This window comes from Mus pahari, chromosome 9 (assembly GCF_900095145.1).
Source record: "Mus pahari chromosome 9, PAHARI_EIJ_v1.1, whole genome shotgun sequence".
Classification (NCBI taxonomy): domain Eukaryota; kingdom Metazoa; phylum Chordata; class Mammalia; order Rodentia; family Muridae; genus Mus; species Mus pahari.
Window position 1 is genome coordinate 50013318 of NC_034598.1, and position 22294 is coordinate 50035611.

A 22294-nucleotide genomic window follows, 5' to 3' on the forward strand; every position below is an offset into this window, starting at 1 on the left:
ACCCTCAGGACAATAAAGATAAAGTTTTCCTTCTGGGCCCCCAGCTGGAGACAAAAGGGGCTCACCACAGGAAAGGGACTGAAGACAACATGCCCTGCCATCTCCAGAAGAGAGAAATGATTATTTCAGAAACGCACTGGGCTGGCTCTTGTTGCTGAGTGTGGATGAGGGCCAATATCACATCTTGCTTAAATTGTTTTGAAATGCAGATAAGTCCTGGCTTCCACAGCCGTGAGAATCTCTTAAGGGGATAGACGCTTCAGCCGGGTGGGAACTTAAGCGCTGGCTTGAGAGTAGCCAAGACAGAGCGAGCACTGGGATCAAATCAGCATCCCTTTCGTCAGAGGACCCCTAAAGCATCTTTCTCTCCTAATGCTGAGCAAGCTCTGGCCTGGGGGGTGCGGGGCAGTCCTTCCTCAGCTCACAAAGCAACCTCTGAGCAGGATGCAAATGTGGAGGGCAAGTCCCCAGGATCCCAAAAGCTGCTGCCAAGTTACAGGAGACACCCTCAGACCGACAGAGGACGAGGCTGCAGCAGCGGATTTGTAGTCAGTGCCTCAAGGCGGTCAGAAAACAGAAACCTGGCTTCACTGGGTCAACCTGAACTTTCAACAATACATCCCTTTTTCCTCTCATTTGACTTTTGGCAAAATTCCCATGGAGGTCGGTCAGCCTCAGCTATGCCAAGGCAAACAAAAGGAACAGAACAGCAGGTGTGTGTTGCTGGTGGGAGGGATGGCATCCAGAAGAGGGTGGAGAGGTGCATGGCGGCCGAGGAGGGGCTGTGTGGACACAGAAGGAGCAGCAGCTTGCCAGTGCCTGTCCAGGGCCACCCACCCCTCCTCTGCCCCAGTCTAGGGGGCTTGAACTCTTGTCATTCCCCACAAAGCTAATGTCACCCATTGAAGTAAATCAGTTGATGGCAGAGTTTGCGGACAATCCTGACCCTTTTTCACTGGCCTGTGGATCCCCTGACAAGCGACTCTGTCCCGTCCAGGGTCCTTGCTTCCTCCCCAGATTCTAACACACTGAGCTTCTGAGGAGGGGCATGAGCTTCTGCTATAAGGGAAGGTGGCGATGCTGTAGGGGGCAATCAAGGTCTCAGCTAATAGGCAGTGGGGTCTGCCAGGTCTTCCTCACTTTGTCCCTCTCCATCTCTGCTCCCTGGGCCGTGCTGATGTGCTAGGTGGCTACCCAGCCAGATGCTCTGTAGAACAGATGAGACCTGTTTCTAGAGGGGACCAGACCGTGTCAGCTCACAGGCACATCTACAGTGAACACTTTAGAGAACACCGACACTTAGAACCAACCCGATCCAAAGCCGCCGCCGGTACTGCCAACTGACTCCTCAGGGTAGATGATAGCAGGTGGGGACCCAACCTGCTCTAGCCACTAACGCAGTACCACCCTGGCTGTGCCTTTATCGGGCCTGATGTTTACAGCTTCTACACACAAAAGGAAGGGCTGGCTACATGCTAAGCTGTGGTACTATGACCCAGGCCACCATGAGCAGGTGACCCTGCAACAATAAAAGTGAGCAAACACCTGGACCTTGTGGACCTTTGGGCCTGTGAATGGTCAGGAAATCTTTTGCCCCTTCGGTCCCTAATGTCCCACCTCCACCAGCTTTGATGCCTAGCGATCAAAGCCTCTTCCCAAGGGTCCCTGCACTTACAGGGGTCCTCCCAACACTAAGAGGCCATTGTGCCCAACAACCCCACCTCTCAGTCCTCAACTCCCCAACACCAGGTTCCAACTCCTTCCTAGGCTCAGCATCAATTGTGTGTCTAACATCTGCTCTCAGGTTCTCACTGTTGCTCCTACCTCATAAACCCAGGGTTGTTGTACAAAGCTGGAACTACTTCTGTGCCCATGGGCGCTATCTTAGCCCCAGCCCTGAAACCAGGACCTCTGCTTAACCCTTTCCCATCCCCAACATGGAGACCACACCCTCACCTGCCTGTTGAATAACAGACCAGCATCTCACCCCCTAGACAAAATCACTTGCTCTTTAATTGCTGTTAAGATTCACACCACCTGATTTGGAGGTGAGGGGGTAACCCCTGCCCCCTCTCCACTCCCCAATTACCTGGTCTTTTGCAAAATATTTTAGCCAGGAAAAAAAAAAAAAAAAGACCGGAAACCACTGACACAGACGGCCCAGAGCCAGGCTGACTAAGGGTGGCAGGGCTGGGCCAGAAGAGGTCCACACCACCTCTCCCTTTCTGGGGATGGGGGCCAGGACCTTGAAATCCTCCCAGCCACTACACACCCTCTCAGCCCTGGCTGGGAGGGAGCAAAGGATAGAAAAAACGGACCTGGAGCTGCTCCAGGGAGAGAGGGGCTGGACAGAAAGGATTATGGGGGAGGGGTCCCGTTGTAGGGGTGCCCCCACCCCAGATCACCACGGGCGCTGCACAGTCACAGGTACGCAGTCACGGTCACAGACACAACCCGAGAGCACCCCCACCCCACCCCACCCCTGCCCACCCCTGGCTTCCCCTACCCTGAAATGCCCTCCCCTCGCCCCTACCCACCCCATCCCCATGTTGGGGAACAAAGCAATAAATTACAAGGCCCCTCTCTAGTCACCTCCTGTTCCAATCCTTCTCCCTCTACCCCAAGATCGTAAGGGGAAAGACCCAGGCTCCCGGCTCCCCCTGGCTCTCTAGCTTCCATTCATAAGATAGGTAGAGGGGGGATATCTGATTTCCACTCCTCATGGTCCCTTTCACGGAAAGGGTTGGGGACCCCTCCACCTCCATGGGCAGCAGGGGTCCTGCCCCTCGCTGCCCTCCCCCCTCACTGGGCAGTGAGATTAGCATGGAAGGGGTGGGGTCCCCAAATTGGTCCCAAGTCTCAGGGCTAGTCTTCCACGAACTAACCCCTCCCTCTGGCGTGGCGTTGCCCCAGGAGCCAGCCTGGGATTCGGCTCCCGCCACCGGATTGTAGAACGCAGGCAGGATTGGATCTTTTCCCCGCCCCTAGGGGGCGCACAAGCCAGCAAGTCCAAGCACCTTGGAGCCCGGAACAGCTGCAAGGGAGTGCCCACCTACAAACACCCAGCAGGTAGACCCAGGGCAATCCAAGTAAGGAAGCTGTGAAGTAGGGGCGTGATGAGCTAGGGTCTCCATGCCTCAGTGGGGAGAGGGAGGTGAGTTTGTGTCTCCTGGGAGGCGTGCGGGGCTGTGCCCTCGTGGGGGTAGAAAGTGCTCCCGTGGGGCGGGGTGCGGACTGGAGAGGTGAGTGGGTGCATCTGTCCAACGGTCCACCCGGTGTAGTCGTGCCCGGCCCGCGCGGGGGTGGGGGGTGTCTATCCCGCTGCTGGGCAACTATACCAGCGCGATCGTGGTGTCCACGCGGCCCAAGCTGGCAGCGCTGCTCCGGCGCCTCGGGCTGGGCGTGGCGGTAATGCTGGGGGTGGTGGCCGCGCTGGGCGTGGTGGCTGTGCTGCCGCCCTCTCCCGGGCAGCCGTGCTGAAGAAGGATGTCTGCACACAGCTGGCTGCCAGCCTGGCGGGCGTAGAACAGGGCCGTGCGGCCTTGCGCATCGCGGGCCGCCACGTCTGCGCCATACTGCAGGAGGAAAAGGTCGTGTGACCACGAACCATCCAGAGGACCTCCACCCATATGTTACCCACCCGACGTCTCCAAGCCCACCTCCAGGCTCCCTTTCCCTACCTCTCCGCTCACGTACCCACAACAGCAGCTGTGTAATGACAACGTGGGCGAGTTCTGCCGCCAAGTGCAGCGGCGAGCGGAGCTGCGGGTCCTCCACGCTGGTGTCGAGCGGCCCATGTCGCGCGTGGGCCAGAAGCAGCAGAACAGCGGCCACGTCCTGGGCCTCCACAGCGGCCCATAGTTGGCGGCCCAGCGGCTCCTCCGTGGTGCCCAGAGGCGCCAGGAACAGCAACTGCTCGTACTTGGCGCGAATCCACGATTCACGCTCCTCTCTGCAGCACCAGGGACCGATTTAAAGAGTTATAAGTGACCTTTAATCCGGACCTCCCAGGAATCGTATACCCTCACGCTGATCCTCGATCCTTACCGCGAAGAGTCCCGCGTAGGCTTGGCACGGCCTCTAGTGTCGCTCTCCCACACGCGGTTGGCCGTGTCGTTGCCAATGGCCGTCAGCACCAGGGTCAGCTCCCGCGGCCAGTCATCCAAATCCAGCGAACGCACTCTGGACAGGTGTGTGCCCAGGTTCCGGTGGATGCCAGAACACTCGATGCAGATGAGGGCGCCCAGATTCAAACTGGCCCAGGTGGGGTCTGGGACAGGATGCAACAGTAAGACAGACATCCCATCATTCATCGAACTGCAGCTAACTCCATATTTTCTCTGGAACCCCGCCCTCCAGTTCCCTCAGGGGTGCCCTCGCACTCACTGGGGGCTCCACAGTCCACGCAGGTCGAGTTTCCCTTTGCGTTGCGGATCGCCTGGATGGCCACAGCTTCGCTTTGGCTGTCAGTGCGCAGCTGCAGAGGAGTTGAAGTTAGCGCGGGCACCGCGTACCTCTGACCTTCCTTCCCCCAGCCTCTCCTGCTAGCCTCCATCCATAGCGTCAAATGGGTTACCTTGACCTTGCTGCTCTCACAGCACTGCAGACTGGCAAGGATCTGACTCTCAATGGCCTGAACCCAAGCATCCCGCTCCTCGAAGCTGGCTGCCTCAAAGTGCCACGTCTGACCAGTGCTGGACACGATCAGGAACTCAAAGTTTTCCTCTGGGTGGGTGGATGGGAGAGGTCATGAGGGGCAGAGTTCAAGTGGGAGGCCTTCCCCCAAACCCTTCCTCCCTGATGTCCTTGGAGCCCTTAGGAGAGGGGACAGTGGAAGGAAGGGGGAGCAGAGGGTGGGAAACAGCAGGAAGCCCAAGCACATGCAGGGAGAGGCAGGGCCCCCCACCCCTCTGCACCCCAGCTGAGCACCCCTCCCGGCTCCCACTTGTTACCTGCTTTATAAATATTTCTTAAACTACCAAAGGATTTTAGTTTCCACATTTTGCGCTTGGCTGGTTTCCCGAAGCGAAGTAGAGACAGAATGAAGAGAGCAAACGAGAGAGAGAGAGAGAGAGAGAGAGAGAGAGAGAGAGAGAGNAGAGAGAGAGAGAGAGAGAGAGAGAGAGAGAGAGAGAGAGAGAGAGAGGAGAAGAGAAGAGAAGGAGGCAGATGGAGAGACAGACAGACAGACAGTGACAGAGAGTGCCAGAGACAAAGCAGGACAGACAGATGGGGAGAGAAAGCAGAACTGAAGTCAGTGGCCCCAGAGCAGAGTGGAGCGGAAGCCAAGAGCCGTGAGAATAGGCAAGTCTGGAACCCGGGTCCGAGCACCCGGAGGACAGGGTAGGGGGGCAGGGACTGTGACCAGAGAGAAACCTGCTCTCTGTGGGGAAGGGGTGTCAGAATTTGTGTGAACAGCAGGAAAGGGGGCAGGAGGCTGGGATGGGGGCCCTGGGGCTCAGAAGTCAGCAGAACAGGGTGGGAGGTCGGGGTGAGGGTCTTAGCGAGCAGTGGTGAAGGGCTCTTGGAGGAACCTGCCATTCACAGGTGAGAATGAGAGTAGGGATTGGGGGAGTCAGTAGGAACACTGAGTTCAGGGGCTGCAGTACTAGATGTGGGTGCAGAGGATGGGGTCAGAAGTGTAGACATGGGCAGGGACTAGGGGTCAGGAAAAGAACAGGGCTGGGAACTGGATGGACAAAAGCTGGTTGCTGTCCATCCATCTTCCCACACAGTTATGTGCAGAGGTAATGAGAGTCAAGCACTCAGCTCAGGACTTATCCTGCTCTGCAAGAGCTAGATCAAGGGTTCGGGTACAGGGGAGGAAGGGTCTAGAGTGGGAGTGGAACTACCCACCACAGCCTCACCTTCAGCCTGCACAGCCGAGCCTTCAGTCTTAGAAGGCGTGGACAGCTTCTTCCTCCTCTGCTTCTTCACCATGGGCGAAGGTGGGGGTTCCCGACTCAGGGGACTCAGGTCTCCAGATGGGGTACAGTCTTAGGGAGGGGACACAGTGCCTCAGTTGTCCTTCCATAGACTCCCCTATAGTTTGTATCCTGCCCTGAACTAACTGGCATCTTAGGGCATCCCTCCACAGCTGCCCCTATCCAGGAGGCCTCCCTGGATCATCCCCGAGAAGGCAGGCGGGTGACTGAGCACTTCAAAATTAGATGTGTACGCAGTGATTAAGGGTGCTGCTCACTAGCCTCCAACCCTGAGCAAGTTATTCTGAGCCTTGGTTTTTTCACTCCTGAAATATGGATAATAATCTTGACCGGATACATTGTTGCAAGGAACATTTATCACAGTTTTACTTCCTGTTTATGTGTGTGTGTGTGTGTGTGTGTGTGTGTGTGTGTGTGTGTGTATTTCAAACATTTCAAACACTGATGGCTGACTATGTGCTGGTCAAAGTCCTCCATCTGTAAACTAACACAGACTTTCTCAACCTTCCCAATGCTGCGACCCCTTAATACAGTTCCTCATGCTGTGCTGTCCCTCAACCACAAAATTACTTTTGTTGCTACTTCATAACTGTAATTTTGCTACTGTCATGAATCGTAATGTAAATATCTTTGGAGATAGAGGTTGTGACCCACAGGTTAAGAACCACTGCCTTGGAAACACTTCCTGTAGGATGGAAGCTGAAGTGGGAACAGGTGGAGTACCTTGCCCACGTGTCAAGTCAAACCAGGAACCTGAGCTCAGGCAGGCAGACTCACTGCCATGAGACATGGCATATGAGCTTGGTGCCACTCACTGACATTCCTGTGGTCCCTCGCTAAACCTCCACCTTACATCACCCCCCCCACACACACACACACACACACATCCCATTTGGATCTGGAAGCCAGTAGATGAAGGGAGGTCACACTGACCGGTGCTAAGGGCACGGGCCAAATTCCGGTCTGGCTTCAAGAGGTGCTTGGATGTCTGGTCTGTTGGAAGCTGCAGGGAACTGGGGCTCGGGCTGGGGCTTGGCATGGGAGTAGAGGCCTCTGTGGGAAAAAGATGGAAAGGAGCTGTCAGTGAACATATCTCCCTACCCTCTATCAACCCCCACCCAACACAGCAAGTGTAGTGCCAACTCCTCCATCTCCCCACTGCTCTCTTCTGTCCCTGCCTCCTTCCCTGCCCCCTTGTCATGGACCCCACTTACCAGGGCCTTCACCCATCTGGACGGTGCTCATATCCTTGACCAACCCATTGATGCTGGCTGAGGGGCCGAAAGCAGAGATAGCCCTTGGGGGCCGCTTGCCTGGGACTTTGACCGTTGTTCGTAACAAGTCCATTTCTTTGCCATGTGTACTGTGGATGTAGTCCTATGGAGGTACAGGGCTGGGCTGTGGGTCTCTGGTCTTTTGGAGTACTGAACATTAGGTAGTAATATGGGGTAGAGAGGAGCCTTGCGAGCTGACTGGGTTGGGAAGAATGTGTGGGGGAGTAGTCCTGTCAGACTTGGCCTGGAGACACTCTCTGAATGACGGAACAGTGACAGGCTCACCCTTGGTACTGTCCCACCAGACTACAGTGGGGGCAATGAATCAGCCTCCCCAGCATAGACAGGTGGTGGGCTCCAAACTTGCTTCACAACCCTAAGAGTCCCGGACTAAAGCTTCCTAGAGCTGAGGACTAGTCAGAGACATATAAAGAACTGAACATACATCAGGGTTTCCCAGTGTGACCGTCTCCACTACTCACATTAATGCTGGGGTGGTAGAGTAGAAAGCCATTGCTGGACAAGGTCACATATTTCTTCTTCCATTCTTTGTTCAAGGAATTGCCACTTCGCTTTAGCAGGAAGCTCTGGGGAACAGGACAGAAGATGTGTTGGGGAAAAGCCAGCTAAGGACGGCTGCTTTGAACCTTTCTCCAGCTCCCGAACCTTTTACCTGTTTGATGGGGATGGCTCGCCCACTCCCTGTTGTCTCTCCCCGGCTGTCTAAGCTCCGCTTTTCAGAATCACTGCCCCGACGGTTCTGGAATGATAACTGGAATTAGCCAGAGGATGGGGAGGATATAAGATGGCAGGACAGCGAAGAGGAAGATCCCAACAGAGAGGTCTGGCAGCTACAGATTGACAGGAAGGCAATGGGACAGAAGGAAAAGGGGATTGGCAACAGGAAAGGGAAAAGGGGTTAGCATGGTTGATACCGCAAAAAGGCTGGTCCGCCGCTTGGCTGCTCTGTGTAAGGATCCTGGGGTACTCAACCCAGCCACCGCAGCTGCCTCAGCTCGGAGCTCCCGGTGTCCAACGTTGGGTGAGGATGGGAGGGAAGAAGAGTAGTCGCTAGTGTGGCCCCCGTTACTAGCCTGGAGGTACATGGAGGAGTCAGCAGAGCTAACATCGGTGCCCACCAAGCTAAGTTGACATCATTGCTTACCATGACCATTACATCATTAGTCATCATGCTGACATCATTCCCTACCATCACCATTACATCATTACTCATTCCTGCTGAGATCATTCCCTACTATCACCATTACATCATTACTCATTCCTGCTGACATCACTCCCTACCATCACCATTACATCATTACTCGTTCCTGCTGACATCATTCCCTACCATCACCATTACATCATTACTCATTCCTGCTGAGATCATTCCCTACCATCACCATTACATCATTACTCATTCCTGCTGACATCACTCCCTACCATCACCATTACATCATTACTTATTCCTGCTGGCATCAACAATACAAATCTCCCTGAGCACTGCCACACTGCTTTAAGTTTTGTGAAGTTTGACCTCCTGAGTATCATGCCATGCAACAGTGCAGAAAGCCTGAGGAAGCCTGAGGAGGGAAGCTGACTTGCTTAGACTTTGTAATTGGCACCTCAAGCCTGGCTGATTTCCGGTTCGATGCTACTTTCTTTCTTGGTTTTGGTTTTTCAAGAAGTTGTTTCTCTATGTAGCCCTGGCTGTCCTGGAGCTCACACTTTTGGCCTTGAACTCAGAGACCCGTCTGCCTCTGCTTCCTACATGCTGGGATTAAAGGCATGTGCCACCACTGCCTGGCCTCAATGTTACTTTCTTTCTTTCTTTCTTTCTTTCTTTCTTTCTTTCTTTCTTTCTTTCTTTCTTTCTTTCTTTCTTTCTTCTTTTTTTCTTTTTTAAAGATTTATTTATTTATTTTATGTATATGAGTACACTGTATCTGTACAGATGGTTGTGAGCCTTCATGTGGTTGTTGGGAATTGAATTTTAGGACCTCTGCTCTCTCTGGTCGGCCTCGCTCACTCGCTCTGGTCAACTCCACTCGTTCAGTCCCTACCCAAAGATTTATTTATTAAGTACACTGCTGCTGTCTTCAGACACACCAGAAGAGGGCGTCAGACCTCATTACGGGTGGTTGTGAGCTACCATGTGGTTGTTGGGATTTGAACTCAGGACCGTTGGGAGAGCAGTCAGTGTGCTCTTACCTGCTGAGCCATCTCGCCAGCCCTCAATATTACTTTCTAATCCCACCCATTTCCTCACTTCTGAATTTGGTATCAGTCCCAGATACCCCAACTCACCTGCCCGGCTACAGGAGTAGAAGCAGCTGAATGACTCGGTGAGCTAGGCAGGGATTTGCAAGCAGCCAGGAGTTGTTGTTGTTTGCGCAAGGTCACCACCTTCTGGGCCACTGAAGGGACAGGGAATTGGAGGAGTCATGAGCTGGACAGATGCCCACGGCCATCTCTGAGAAGTACCCAGGCCGTAAAATAGCTCCGACTTCCTTGTCACCAGAGCCTATCTATGCCTAGACTGTTTCTCCAGCCCAGAAAGCATCTGTAAATTAATACAACTCTCTATAGGTTCCCAGACCCCTCATCCCTCCCAGAGGCCAATTTCCTGTCACTGGGAAACACAGAACTGGATTCTGGGTCTCCAGGATATCAGGCTCTCTCGATTTCCCGATCACACATGGAGACTCCCATGCTTGCTCACCCTCCTGGAAGACCCGGTCCACATTGAGCCCATAGGTTGCGCAGGTCTCGTAGTAGCTGCAGCGCTTCATGTCCGTGCACAGAGCCCTGGCTCGAGCATCGCCCACCACTCGAGGAGACGACGCACTGATCCTGTCTGGGAGGACAGGAAAGGGGCAGGGCTGGTGACATCGTACCCTTCCTTCTCTGTTCCTGATTCCCTCGGTCACATGTGTGGAGCCCAGGCTAGACCTCCCAGAGTTAGAGTGTGGGAGACCATCTGTACTCAAGTGGACTGACAGTGTCCACGCCCCTTTGTGAGTTCTGGGCCAAGCCCAAGTTAGGTTGGTCTCTGTCTGTCTGTCTGTCTGTCTGTGTCTCTCTCTGTATGTGAGTTTCTGTTTGTGTATGTGTATATGTCTGTCTGTCCCCCACATGTGTGGTGTGTGTGTGTGTCTTTCTGTTTGTGTGTCTATGTATGTCTGTCTGTTCCGTGTGTGTGTGTTTCTGTTTGTGTGTATGTGTATGTATGTATGTCCCCCCCATGTGAGTGTGTCTTTCTGTCCTTTTTATGTGTATGTGTATGTCTGTCTGTCTTCCCTGCCATGTGTGTGGTGTGTGTGTGCATGTGTTTCTGTTTGTGTGCATATATATATATATGTATGTATGTATGTATGTATGTCCCCCCCATGTGAGTGTGTCTTTCTGTTCTTTTTGTGTGTATGTGTATGTCTGTCTGTCCTCCCATGTGTGTGGTATGTGTGTGTGTTTCTCTTTGTATGTGTATGTCTGTCTGTCTCCCCCCATATGTGTGGTATGTGTGTGTGTTTCTGTTTGTATGTATGTGTATGTCTGTCTGTCCCTCCCATGTGTGTGGTGTGTGTGTGTTTGTTTGTGTGTATGTCTCTGTGTGTATGTGTGTGTTTCCAGGCAAAATTCCGGAGGTTGAGTTGGAGTTTCCTGATGATAGCTGAGGCTCACAGGTGATAAACATCCCATCCTGAACCTGAGGGAGAACATGGAGAGGTAGCTGCTCCTTCTCCAGTCAGAAACCAGGAGGCAAGAGACAGGTGGAGGCCTGTGCCTGCAGCGGCATGTGCGGCCACACGGAGCGGCCTGCCAGCCGGGCAGAGCTGGCTAGTGACAGCCCAAATGCTAGGAGCACTCAAAGTCTTCTGCTCATCTGGTTTCCGCCGTAGTTCCTCGTTTGCAGAGAAATTTCTCTTAAACAGTGTCAGCCTGACCCAGCTGAAGGGAAAGGCTTTCTATCCACACTAGGACTTGACATTTTCTGTGTGCTCCACGGTAGTGTCGTCAGAAATGGCAATGTGAACACAGGGGTAGGTAACATTTCCAGAGGGGAACAGAGACGGCCATTACAGCTGTCCTGCCCTCTCAGGCTGTCCTCCCTTCTCAGACCTTGGGGAGTTTGTTCATTACTTCCTTATTTGGGCATCAGGCTCCCTCTAGAGGGATGCTGGAATCCAAATAGGCAGCCAAACACCTTCCAAATTATCAATCACGGTGGGCAGTACTTATCTACCCTTCACCCTCCTCAGGCAGGGCTTCCAGGTCCTCTCCTTACCTTGGGTCCCAACCAGAGCCAGGGCCAGACCTCCTCGCCCCTCCCCCCGGAGGGAGCTCAGCTGCCCATGGAGCCGGCTCACAGCCTGGAAGCTGTTCTCATCCTCCAGGCTGAAGACGAAGATCACAGCATCTGCCCAGCCTGAGAACTTGCAGGGGATGAGAAAGCAAAGAGAGGTCACACAGGCCCACTCCCTCTGGGTACCATTCAGGATCTCCTAGCAAGCCAGTACGAATGCTTCTGTGTCCAATACTGACCCTAGCCAGCCTGCTGTCGCCACTGCCTCCGTGCCTCACCTTGGCATCGGGTGCCCCTGCTTCCTCTCGGATCAGCACCAGATGGGTCTGCCCATCCACTAGCATCTCCTTCTTGTACTGCTCACCTGCCCCAGAAGAAGTTTAATGGGTCAGAGGGCCACTCGCCAGACCTCCTCACAGTCCCTGAACCTCAGCTCTTGCTTGGGCCTAGAGTGCCATCATGGTACCTGCCCAGGCACTAGCATCCAGCCTTAGCTTACTGTGGCTCCCGAGTACTTACTCTCCGTCTTCTCCAGAACCTGGTATGAACCCGTGAGGAATCTATGGATGAGGGACGACTTCCCACTCCTGACATCACCCAGCACACCCTAGAGGAGATACGTGGCACAGAGACAGTAGGAGTTACCAAAGGGCAAGACGCTGGCTGGATCTGTTCATGACCAGGGACTGGGCAGTGTCAAGCCATCAAAGGATCTTCAGGTCTTCCAGTCAACTGATAAGAGTGGGGCATGCCATGGTAAGAAATGGCTCCAGGGCTGAAGCAGGCCACAAACTGAGCAATGCCTAGTTTGCTGTGTGTGTTGCTTAATAACACATTAAACATGTTTGTGTAGCAAGGCTTAGTTTAGGTCTAGGATTTAACTGCATTTGCCCAGTTCTAGGCAACAGAACACCAAGAGGTTTTGTTTGTTTGTTTTGTTTTTTAAGCTAGAAACGAGAAGCCGGAAAGTGACTAGAGAAGCTGTGAATATGTATGGAGCAGATCCCTCAATACTGCTCTGATACTAAACTCAAAAAAAATTCTTGGTTTCACCGAGAGGAACAAGGCGAAGCGAAGCAAGAGAATTAAGAGTTCCTGGGAGAGGTAAACCTTCCCTGCAAGCCAAGAGACTGGGCTACCTACCAGGCGCAGTTCGGGAATTGATCGGCTCAAAGTCCATTCCTGGCTATTGACCACAGCCTCTGGAAAGGGAAAGCTACAGTAAGAAGGGAGAGTCTGGGCTAGGAAGACCCCGTCCTCTGCCACTCTTTCCTGAGGGGCTCACCTAACCCTGAGTGAGGACCCTGCCCGCAGCGGCTCAGGTCTGAGTGGTCCCCAGTCCTCCCATCCCAGCCGCTCTCCCCACAGCTGTTGCTACCACTCAGTGGTTGCTTAGCAACAGAGCTAGCAAGACAAAAATACTTCAGTTGGCATCTCCCTTAAACACATCCCCAAACGTGGGTCCTTGCCCCAGACCCGACCAGGACTTCACTAGCAATGGTTTCCCTACTCTACAGAGAATAGAGTCCCCCCTCATCCTCCCCCCCCCCCACCATCTTGGAGCAGATCCAAGAGGGAAGGCCTGGGTCCCAGAATGAAATGGGTCTTCTTACACTACTGTTTCACAGAAAATAGGTGAGGGCTTCCCTGCCCTTTTTCAAGGTCAGTGGCACAAGTAGTTCTAACCCCTGTCCATTGCCCAAGGGGGACAAAACTTAGGTTTTCCTCTGCCTAGACCTCCATGGCCTCCGAAAGAAAGGTGGGGTAACGCTTCATCCCCAAGCAGAGAGAAACCACAGGCCTAGGGAGACAAGATTCTCCTTGCGCCCGCCGGGTCCAGCCCCCGCGCCTGACACTGGCCGGACGTTCCCGGGGCGCCGCAGCTGCGGCGGGAACTCGGGGATCCGGAGCCATCTGCTCCCACCCGCTCAGAAGCCAAACCCCCGGGGCCGCCCCCGCTTCCAGACCCGCCTCCCCTCCGGGGAATGTGAGCGGAACCGAGTCGTCGGTCGCACCCCACTCTCCCAACGCGCCTGTCTCTACCAGTTAGAAAATAATAATAAAGGCACCCCTCGGGAGGAAAATTAAATAAATAAGGCGACCTCCTTGTATGGCCTCCCAAATCTCCTAGGATAAGAATTGTCTTAGCGGCAGCTCCGCCCCCTGCCTCACTCCGGGGTCAGCCCCGGGCGGGTTTCGGCGCCGCTGTGGGGCGGGGGTGGGTAGTGCGGGAAGCCAGGCTTCCTATCTGCCCCCTCTCAGTTCACATTTAAATCTGCACGTTCCAGCCCCCGCTCGCTCAAGAACCGCCCAATCCACCTTCAGTGCGTGGAAAAGCAACCAGCCCGCTGTCAACCCAGGAGACCTGTCTCTGGCGAGGAGCCTCCTGCAAGGTCACTGCCACACCACCTGTGCCAGCTACTCAGGGGAAACTGAGGCTTCCACAATCCCTGCACCGCCAACGTCCCTCCAACACAAGCAAAGCCCCTATTGCCTTGTTTGCAGAATCCAACCAGGGCTGGTATTGGGGCCTGAGGCTTCTGTGGGAGGATTTCCTACAGTTGGCATCAACAAGGCCATCATCTCCAGGAAAGCACAGACTGGCTCAGAAAACACCCATCTCAGTCTCCCGGCTTCAGGACCTCTTCCTATCCTTGGCCCCATCCTTTGGTAGAGGAGCCTGCCTCCTCCATCCACCCAAAAGAAAAGCCGCCCGCCCCTCATTCTTGCACAGCGTCCCCTCATCCCAAGTAAGCAATCAGGTGTCTCAGGCCCTGACCCTCCCTACTCACTAGGGGAGGCGCGTAGTTCTGCGCCCAGCAGCTCCCTGGACCCGCTGCTGGAAGACAAGCCTTGGGGTCCGGGAAGGGGCCCTGGACCGGGAGGCCCTCCTGTGCTCTTGGTGAAGATACCGCTGATAAACTTGAGCATCTTGCGGTCACGAGTGGACGCTCGGCCGCCTTCCCGGCCCCTTTTCAGCCCTGGAGCTGGTGGCTCCAAAGTGATAGGGGGTGCAGGCCCGAGGGGCTGCGTGGAGGCGGCAGTGACAGAAGTGGCTGGAACTGGGATTGCTGGCACGGTGAGCGGAGGAGAGCCGGCACTGGGTCCTGGGTGTAAGTCACTATTGTCCAAGGTCTTACTCTTGCCTTTCCGAGGGGACAACTTCCCTCTGGCTCCAGCCCCAGCCCCGACCCCACCAGAGGTCGTGACTGCAGCGCTCCCTCCCCCGCCGGCCGCAGCGGCAGAAGCTCCTGTCCCGGCGGTGCTCTTTGACCCCTTGACCCTGGGTTTGCCCTCGCTTTCGGGCCATGACAGGCGGCTGCCTGCGCCCTTGCCCCCGCCGGCTTTGGCTCCACTAGTGGTCACGGTCTTGAAAGGCTTGGGAGCTGGTGGAGGAGGCGCCACCTTGAGCCTTCGGCTACCGGTGCCAGGATGCGGGGAGGACGAGCCCGGGACTCCGCCACCCGTCCGGCCTTCAGGTTCCGGACCCCCCCAGCTCGGGCTGCTGAGTAGAGGGCGCCGGGAGGAAGAGGGGGCGCCTCCCGGCTTGGAGTCCGGGCTCAGCCCCCCGGCGAGCGGGGGTCCCGGAGGGGCGGCCCATAGGGACAGTCGGCGGCCCGGAGCCGGGGAGACTGGGCGAGCCGGACTGGCCGGAGCCGGGGACAGCGCAGGGGGCTCCGCGCCCCCGGTGCCCGCGCTGCTGGTACTGATCCACAGCGCATCCTGCCGGTGGAAGAGACGCTCGTGCCGCTTCTTGCCGGGTTCCTCCGCGCCTCGGGGGCTGCCAGGATCTCGGGGCTCGGAGCCTCTGGCCCCGGGGGCGCCGGCTGCGGCTGCAGATGGAGAAGGCGGCGGCGGAGGTACCGACTCGAGCTTGACCAGGGTCAGCGAGATGAGGTAGGTCGTTGTCCGGCGCTGAAGCGCGCCCGCGCCCCGGCTCATGGGGCCCGGAGACCCCCGAGCTGGGGAGGGGAGGGGACTCCCCGGGTCTGCCTCAGGGGGGCCCGGCCATGGGGCCGCCCTGCTCGCTGCCCCCAGCCCCCGGACCCCTCTGAGCCCCCGGCCCGGCTCCGCTGTCGCCGCCGCCTCCGCCGCCTCCTCTTGCGCCCCCCTCCCATCACATGGGGCGTCCCCTCCCCATGCTCCCCGCCCTGCGCCCCCACCCCCTTGGAGCCCCGGGACCTTGGTGCTTCTCCAGGGAGGCGCGCCGGATCGTGCACCCCGGTCTGGGTGGGGGCGTTGAGATGGGCGGAGGGTGGAGAGGACAGTAGTGGGGGCAAATGGGGATGAAGGAAAAGAGGGTAGAAAAGGGGACAGGGGGCTGGGGGAGAAGCTTGGGTGAGGGGAAGGCAGGGGCGGGAATGCGGACTCAATGGGCAGAGGCCGCGGATGCAGTGGGAAAGGGGGATCTTGAGGGTAGGAGACTAGTGGGGCTGTCTGTGCGGGGGATTCGCAGGAGCACGGGGAGGATGCTAGGGATGCTATTGGAGGCGGTGAGGGAGGAAAGAGGGAACAGGAGGAGGTAGGAACCCACGGGTCTGGGGTCTGGGAGGGGAGGGGCGTGGATCCTGGAGAAGAGTCGCGGGGGGGGGGTGTTCGCCCGGGATCGGCTCCGTCCGGATGCGCGTTGTGTCCGGGCGCTCCCCTCACATTGAAGAGGAGGCGGCCCGCGGGCCCCCCCACCCCATCTCTCCCCCCCCCACCGCTGTCTGCTAGGGCGGTACAAAATCCAGGACTGGATTTCCCTCCCAAAACCTGGACTGGATTTCCTGGTACTGGAGTCACCTCCACCAACTACCTAGCCCCCTCATTTCTCACACCAAGGTTAGGGGACACGAATGTGACTGTGACATTTAGGGACAAAGGTAAAAAAACTGAACTATTGGCTGGACAGGTACAGGAACAGAGAGAACTCTTTTGGTCCCCGTCAATTCTGGGGAAGCTGAAATGGGCTATCCCTTCCCAGGACCTTTCCCCTTCCCCTCGCAGGGTACCTGGATGAGTCTCCCTTCTCATCACCCAGCTCCCTCTCCCACCCCGCTCCCACCCCATACTGAGTACTTGAACTGCGCCCTGAACTCATTGTCCCAAAGTGAACTTGGAAAGTGTCCCCAGGGATGGGGACAAACAAGGAACTTAGAAGGGTAGGAAGGGGGGGGTTGCCTCTGGAGGGGAGAAGCTTGAGGGCTTCTGAGCCCAATCAGCAGCATGAGTCAAAGGCCCAGCTCAAGGAGGAAGAAATACATCTACCGACTGACACCCCCCCTATTCCAAAATGCATCTAGTCTCCATAGCAACCGTAGCTCCAAGAGTGCCTCCGAAGCAGCAGCAGGAATAAGCGGAGAGGAGGGATCAGTGTGTAGGATGGGTGGGAGACCAATCAGGGGATGCTGGTTAGTGAAGGCCTTACTCTCACACCTGGATACCCACCTGCGGGGGGGGGGTGGCGGTGCAGAATTTGCTCCCTGGACACAAGGAACCCCCTCAGACGAGCCAGCGGGAGCCAGCCTTTTAGGTGTTACAATTCAGTGTCCAGAGGTCTATGTAGCTCGGTTCTTACAGCAGGTGTGTGGGGGGGGGGGGGACGACAGAGCGAATGGACACCATTTGTGCTGTGTCCCCACCCCTTTGGGGGCTTTAGAGTTCAAGGCTTTGTCCTCCAGAGGGGCAGAGAAATATGAGCAGTTAAGCCCTTGCAGAAGAGAGACTGAGACCCCATGGAGGGAGGAGGGGGTGCTGGAAGGAAGAAGATCTCCTTGAAACCTTGGAGACCCTTGCCCGGAATCTGGAGAGTCTCAGCGGTACTTTGATTTGGCGTCCCACCCTCTTGTCGCAGCCCAGACTATAATAAGTGCTGCCGTGGGCGGCTCTTGGAGGCAGGAGCCAGCACCGTGTTCTTCGGCCTGGTAGGGGGTAAGGGTTGGGGGCTGAACCGGGATGCGGGGAGTCCTTTTGTTCTACAAAGACCCATATCCACTCTCTCCCAGATCCCATCTTTGAGGTCAATGCTTTTTTTTTTTTTTTTTTTTTTTTTTTTTTTTTTTTTGGGACTGCCCATCAAACATCCTCAGGGCAGGAGACCCACCCTAATTTTTCCACGAAGGAGACAATTTCATAAATGGGAATTGTTAGCTTTTTAGTATTTGGGGGTGGAGTGGTCTCAGTTCTCCTTAATATTTACTGTGAACAGAAGTCTGTCTCAGAAGAGAACAAGTTAATTAGGAGGAGCACAACCCCCGCCAGGTGGTGTACTCTTTTGAGGAAGCTGAGGCAGGAGGATAGCTCAAAGTTTTAAGGACAGCCTGAGCTACACAGCGAGTCCAAGGGTAGCCTGAGACCTAGCAGGACCCAAACTCAAATTCAAAACAAAAACAACAATAAAAAACAAAAAAAGACTGGTAGAGCACTGCCTGGCACGATCGGAGGCCTGGGGCCCTAGGTCTTATCCCCAGCAACACACGCCACACACAAAGGTACAGAGAAAGGTCTATCAGCCTCCACGCTCTCCCTACCCTCCTTCCTCCTTCCTCCTTCCTTCCTTCCTTCCTTCCTTCCTTCCGTTCTTTCTTTCTGGATAGCTGAGTCTAGGACTTGCTCTGTAATCGAGGCTGCTCTAGAACCCTGGTCTCGCTCCATTTTCGTAAGTTGTGAGATTATGGTGCTAGGGATCCTGGGGTGCCCCCATCACACTAGCCCCCCCCCCTTTCTAGGACTAAGAGAATTCCTTTGCCTGGTCCCAACCCCACGCTGTTCCAGACAAAGTAGAAATCTAGAGTTTCCCCCTAGGCAGTCCTGTGGACCAGCGTCCCTAGGGCTCGCGTTCTTATCACTGTGGCTATCAGGGAAGATGCCAAGTGTATTTCCTGTCAGAGGCTTGTGTTCAGGAGCTGAAAGAGACGCTAGCTTTAGAAGGGTAAGGAGAAGACAGAGGCCTGGAAACTATCCCACTAAAACCTAAATCAACCAAGCCTGCCTCCAAATTGTGCCCTGGTGTCAGAAGGTGTCTTGGATAGAAAGTGTTTGTTTGTTTGTTTGTTTGTTTGTTTTGACACTCCCTTCCCAAAGAAATAGCTGGGAGCAGAGAGGCCTGATAACTGAACGATCAGGGTCTGATGGAGGATGGGCTTCCTTTTTCCTGACACAATTCACAAGCAAAAAGCCAGCTTCTTGGGAATCCAGAAATGGGTAGAGTGTAACAGCCCCCCAGTTCCTCAGTGCTGGGCCTTGTAGATGGAGAACAGACTTGCAGGGCCCCAGCACAGGATCCAAGGCTACAGTGGGCAGGAGGATGTGGCGGATGCTGTTGCCATGACAGCACTTCCTCCCAGTGTTGTCATCAGTTACTCTAATGGCACTAAGGAGGTAGAACGGAAGGAACCCAAGGGGAAGACAAGAAGGGGAGACAGAAGGAGGGGGACTGAGGCAAGTCCTGGGGTCCTTGTTAAACTGCGGCTGTGTGAAGTGTGGAGTCTTCAGAGTTAGTGTGTCTAGGAACCTGATGTCCTCTGTGGTGTATCAACCCCACCCCCACCCCCTTCTCTGTGTGTGTTTCTCTACAGCTGGAGAACAAGAGGTCACTGATCTTTTGTGGGTCCTGGGAATGAACACATTATCGAGTCCCAGAACCTTCTGCCCCGACCGCTTCCTGTTCAGATCTCCTCAGACAGGGACTCCATCGATCGGGTCCGTCTCCCCAGTGTGTGTCCACTCTCTGCTGCCAAGAAGGTCAGTTCCACAGTGACCCACGGTTTGTTCAGGGTCGGGCTTTGGAAAGAGGAATAATAATACCCCCACATCTTCTTCCCAATCCCCAGCTCTATCTCAAGAACTAGGAAGTCGATGCCTGGACAGCCAGAAACTATGTTAAGACACGGCTAAGCATTTCCGTGTCCTGTTCTGGTCCCCAAAGCAGCCAAGTTGGGGGATGATGCATCTCTTACCTCGTATGCTGTCCAGCGTGGCCTGGATGGCAGCTTGGAGTTCAGGGTCACTCACTCTCTCTGCCAGCTTCCTGAGTCGGCTCAGAGCTTGCTTGGCCACCTCATGTCGCCTGACTTCTGCCCTTACTGTGGCTATAGCCAACTGCCTCTGGGCATGCATGTTGCGCAGACTTGCCTTGCTAGACTACCAACCACCTATGGTTCTGAAGCCCATGACCCCGCAGCCCCCAAACTTCAGAAGGCCCCTTCTGCTGTGCCCCAGAACTCCTTGACCCTGCCCGCTCTTCCGTCTGTCGGCCTCACTTCCTGACTGGTGAGCTTCACACCCACAGCCCACACTATGCTACCTCTTACACCTCCTGCCCCCTCTAGCGTTGGCCCTTCAGCTCTGACAGCCATCCCTGGTTATGATTGCACAGTCAGGTGAATGGAGCAACCTTAATAAGTGTTCCCACGGACTCAGTGGGAGGTAGCAAATTAAGATGGGCGTGGATTCTGGGAGAATGTGGCCAGTAGAATTTCAGGTAGGATCCATACTCTTGATTTGCAAATTTATCTTAAAGAAACTCATACATCAGGGCTGGAGAGATGGTAAGAGTACGGTCTGCTCTTCTAAAGGTCCTGAGTTCAAATCCCAGAAAACACATGGTGGCTCACAACTATCTGTAATGAGATCTGATGCCCTCTTCTGGGGTGTCTGTTTTTTTTCTTTGTTCTTGTTTTTTCGAGACAGGGTTTCTCTGTATAGCCCTGTCTGTCCTGGAACTCACTCTGTAGACCAGGCTGGCCTCGAACTCAGAAATCCGCCTGTCTCTGCCTCCCGAGTGCTGGGACTAAAGGCATGCGCCACCACGCCCGGCTCCTTCTGGGGTGTCTGAAGACAACTACAGTGTAAACAAATCTTTGGGCCAGAGTGAGTGGGGCCAGAGAGAGAAGAAAAAGTGTCTGAAGACAGCTACAGTGTACTTACATATAATAAATAAATAAATAAATAAATAAATAAATAAATAAATAAATCTCTTATAAAGAAAAACACAGAAATCCATATACAACTACTTGATCTGTCACCACAGAGGCCTACATGTGCTGGAGAAAGAGCTCAGCATTAAAGATAAGGCTCACACTTCTAAACATCAAGGGTTTGGGCCCCAGTTACCCATCTCTCTACACATTTCTAAAGACTTCCCTTAGTCAGCTACTCACTATAACCATAAAAGTTCCAAGTAGTTATGGGGTGAATGAGTTATAGGGGAGAAAATAACCTATAACCCGACAAAACTATGTGCTTCAAGTACAGTTTCTAGCACAGTAATTGGCATGTGTGTAACATGTAATCATTTGCAACATACTTTCATATATATTCACAACAAGCCCAAAGGGTGGGATAATTTATCACTATCATGAAGAAGTGGAAACTATTGTTCAGAAAGGTCAATCAAAGGTGAACAAAGATCTAATTATACTTGTAATTTGAGACACACACAAGTGAGGTACTTGCCAACTCGTAACTCGGTACCATTGCTCTGCCCTCGATTTGCGACCTGAAATAGAAGAAGAATGAGCAATTGAAGGAGAAAACAGAGATAAAGCAAGTTTGGGGTCATGGGTAATTGGTAGTTTGGCCCAGTAAGTATTATTCTTGGAATGTGTATGTGTGTATGGTGTTCACAGGCATGTGTGTTCCCATGCGTTCTGGTTTCATTTCTCTTACTGTGATACAATACTCTGTCAAAAAGCAAATTAGTCAAGAAGGGTTTGTTTCAGCTTACAATTCTCAGTTTATAGTCAAGCCAGGAACTTCAAACAGGAGGTCACACTACATCCATAATCAAGAGCAGAGAGAACTGAATGTATATATGCGCATATGCTCTTATACAGTTCGTGACTTCCTGCCTAGGGAGTGGGGCCACCCACAGTGGACTGCTTCTTCCCATATTAATTAATTAAGATGGGCCCATAACCCAACCCAACATTAACAGAATCCCTCATGGAGACTCTCTTCCCAAATGATTCTAAACTGTGACAACACAGTTAAAACTACCGATCACAGGATGTGCCATGGAAGGACATGTACTCGTGTGCCTTTGTGTGGGTTAGTCCAGAGGTGACATTGTCTTCCTTAATTGCCCTCCAATTTATTTATTGAGGCAGAGTCTCTCAGCAAGCCCAGGGCTTGCTAGCTAGCCAATCTGCAGTGAAGACCTCTGTCTCCACCCTCAGTGCTAGAGAGCCACAGGCAGCAGACACACTTACTTGCCTCTTTTCTTTCTTTAAGATTTATTTATTATGTATACAGTGTTCTGCCTGCAGAAGAAGGCACCATGTCTTTTTACAGATGGTTGTGAACCACCATGTGGTTGCTGGGAATTGAACTCAGGACCTCTGGAAGAGCAGACAGTGCTCTTATCCACTGAGCCATCTCTCCTCTACTTGACTTTTATGTACACTCTAGAATTTAATCTCTGGTCCTCACGCCACACAGCAGGCACTTTAACCACTGAGACATCTCCTAAGTATTTTGTTTCATCCAAACCTGTCTGGAGATAGCCAATTATTTTCTTATGCATATCTCCTTTAGAAAACTATTTTAGAAGTATTTATTTTTATTTTTTATTTTATTTTTATTTTTTGAAGACAAGGTTTCCTTGTGCAGCCCTGGCTGTCCTGAAATTTACTCTGTAGACCAAGCTGGCCTCAAAATCACACTGCCTCTGCCTCTAGAGTACTGGGACTGAAGGCTTGTGACACTGCTGCCTGGTCAGTATTTAGTTAATTTAAAATTTATTTTGTCGCCTTTAATCCCAACACTTGGGAGGCAGAGGCAGGCGGATTTCT

The 22294-nt window shown here is 53.9% G+C and overlaps 1 protein-coding gene across 3 annotated transcripts; it reads right to left on the minus strand.

Moving 5' to 3' along the window:
* Positions 1-1991: 1991 nt before the first annotated feature.
* Positions 1992-19634, minus strand: Agap2 (ArfGAP with GTPase domain, ankyrin repeat and PH domain 2). 3 transcript variants are annotated; one of them, XM_021204418.2, is made up of 19 exons: positions 14312-16185; positions 12663-12721; positions 12039-12126; positions 11798-11883; positions 11502-11649; positions 9939-10073; positions 9524-9633; positions 8155-8313; positions 7893-7979; positions 7702-7806; positions 7160-7322; positions 6879-6998; positions 5868-5996; positions 4953-5012; positions 4577-4725; positions 4387-4477; positions 4048-4270; positions 3697-3952; positions 1992-3575 (listed from the first exon to the last, which is right to left on the minus strand). In XM_021204418.2, the coding sequence occupies exons 1-19, from the start codon at positions 15459-15461 to the stop codon at positions 3333-3335; spliced, it is 3561 nt and encodes a 1186-aa protein (XP_021060077.1). In that variant the 5' UTR covers positions 15462-16185; the 3' UTR covers positions 1992-3332. The 3 variants fall into 3 exon arrangements, with proteins under 3 accessions (XP_021060077.1, XP_021060080.1, XP_021060079.1); XM_021204421.2 differs by lacking the exons at positions 4953-5012; positions 14312-16185 and adding an exon at positions 19460-19634; XM_021204420.2 differs by lacking the exon at positions 4953-5012 and having other exon boundaries at positions 14312-16186.
* Between the last annotated feature and the right edge of the window lie 2660 nt (positions 19635-22294).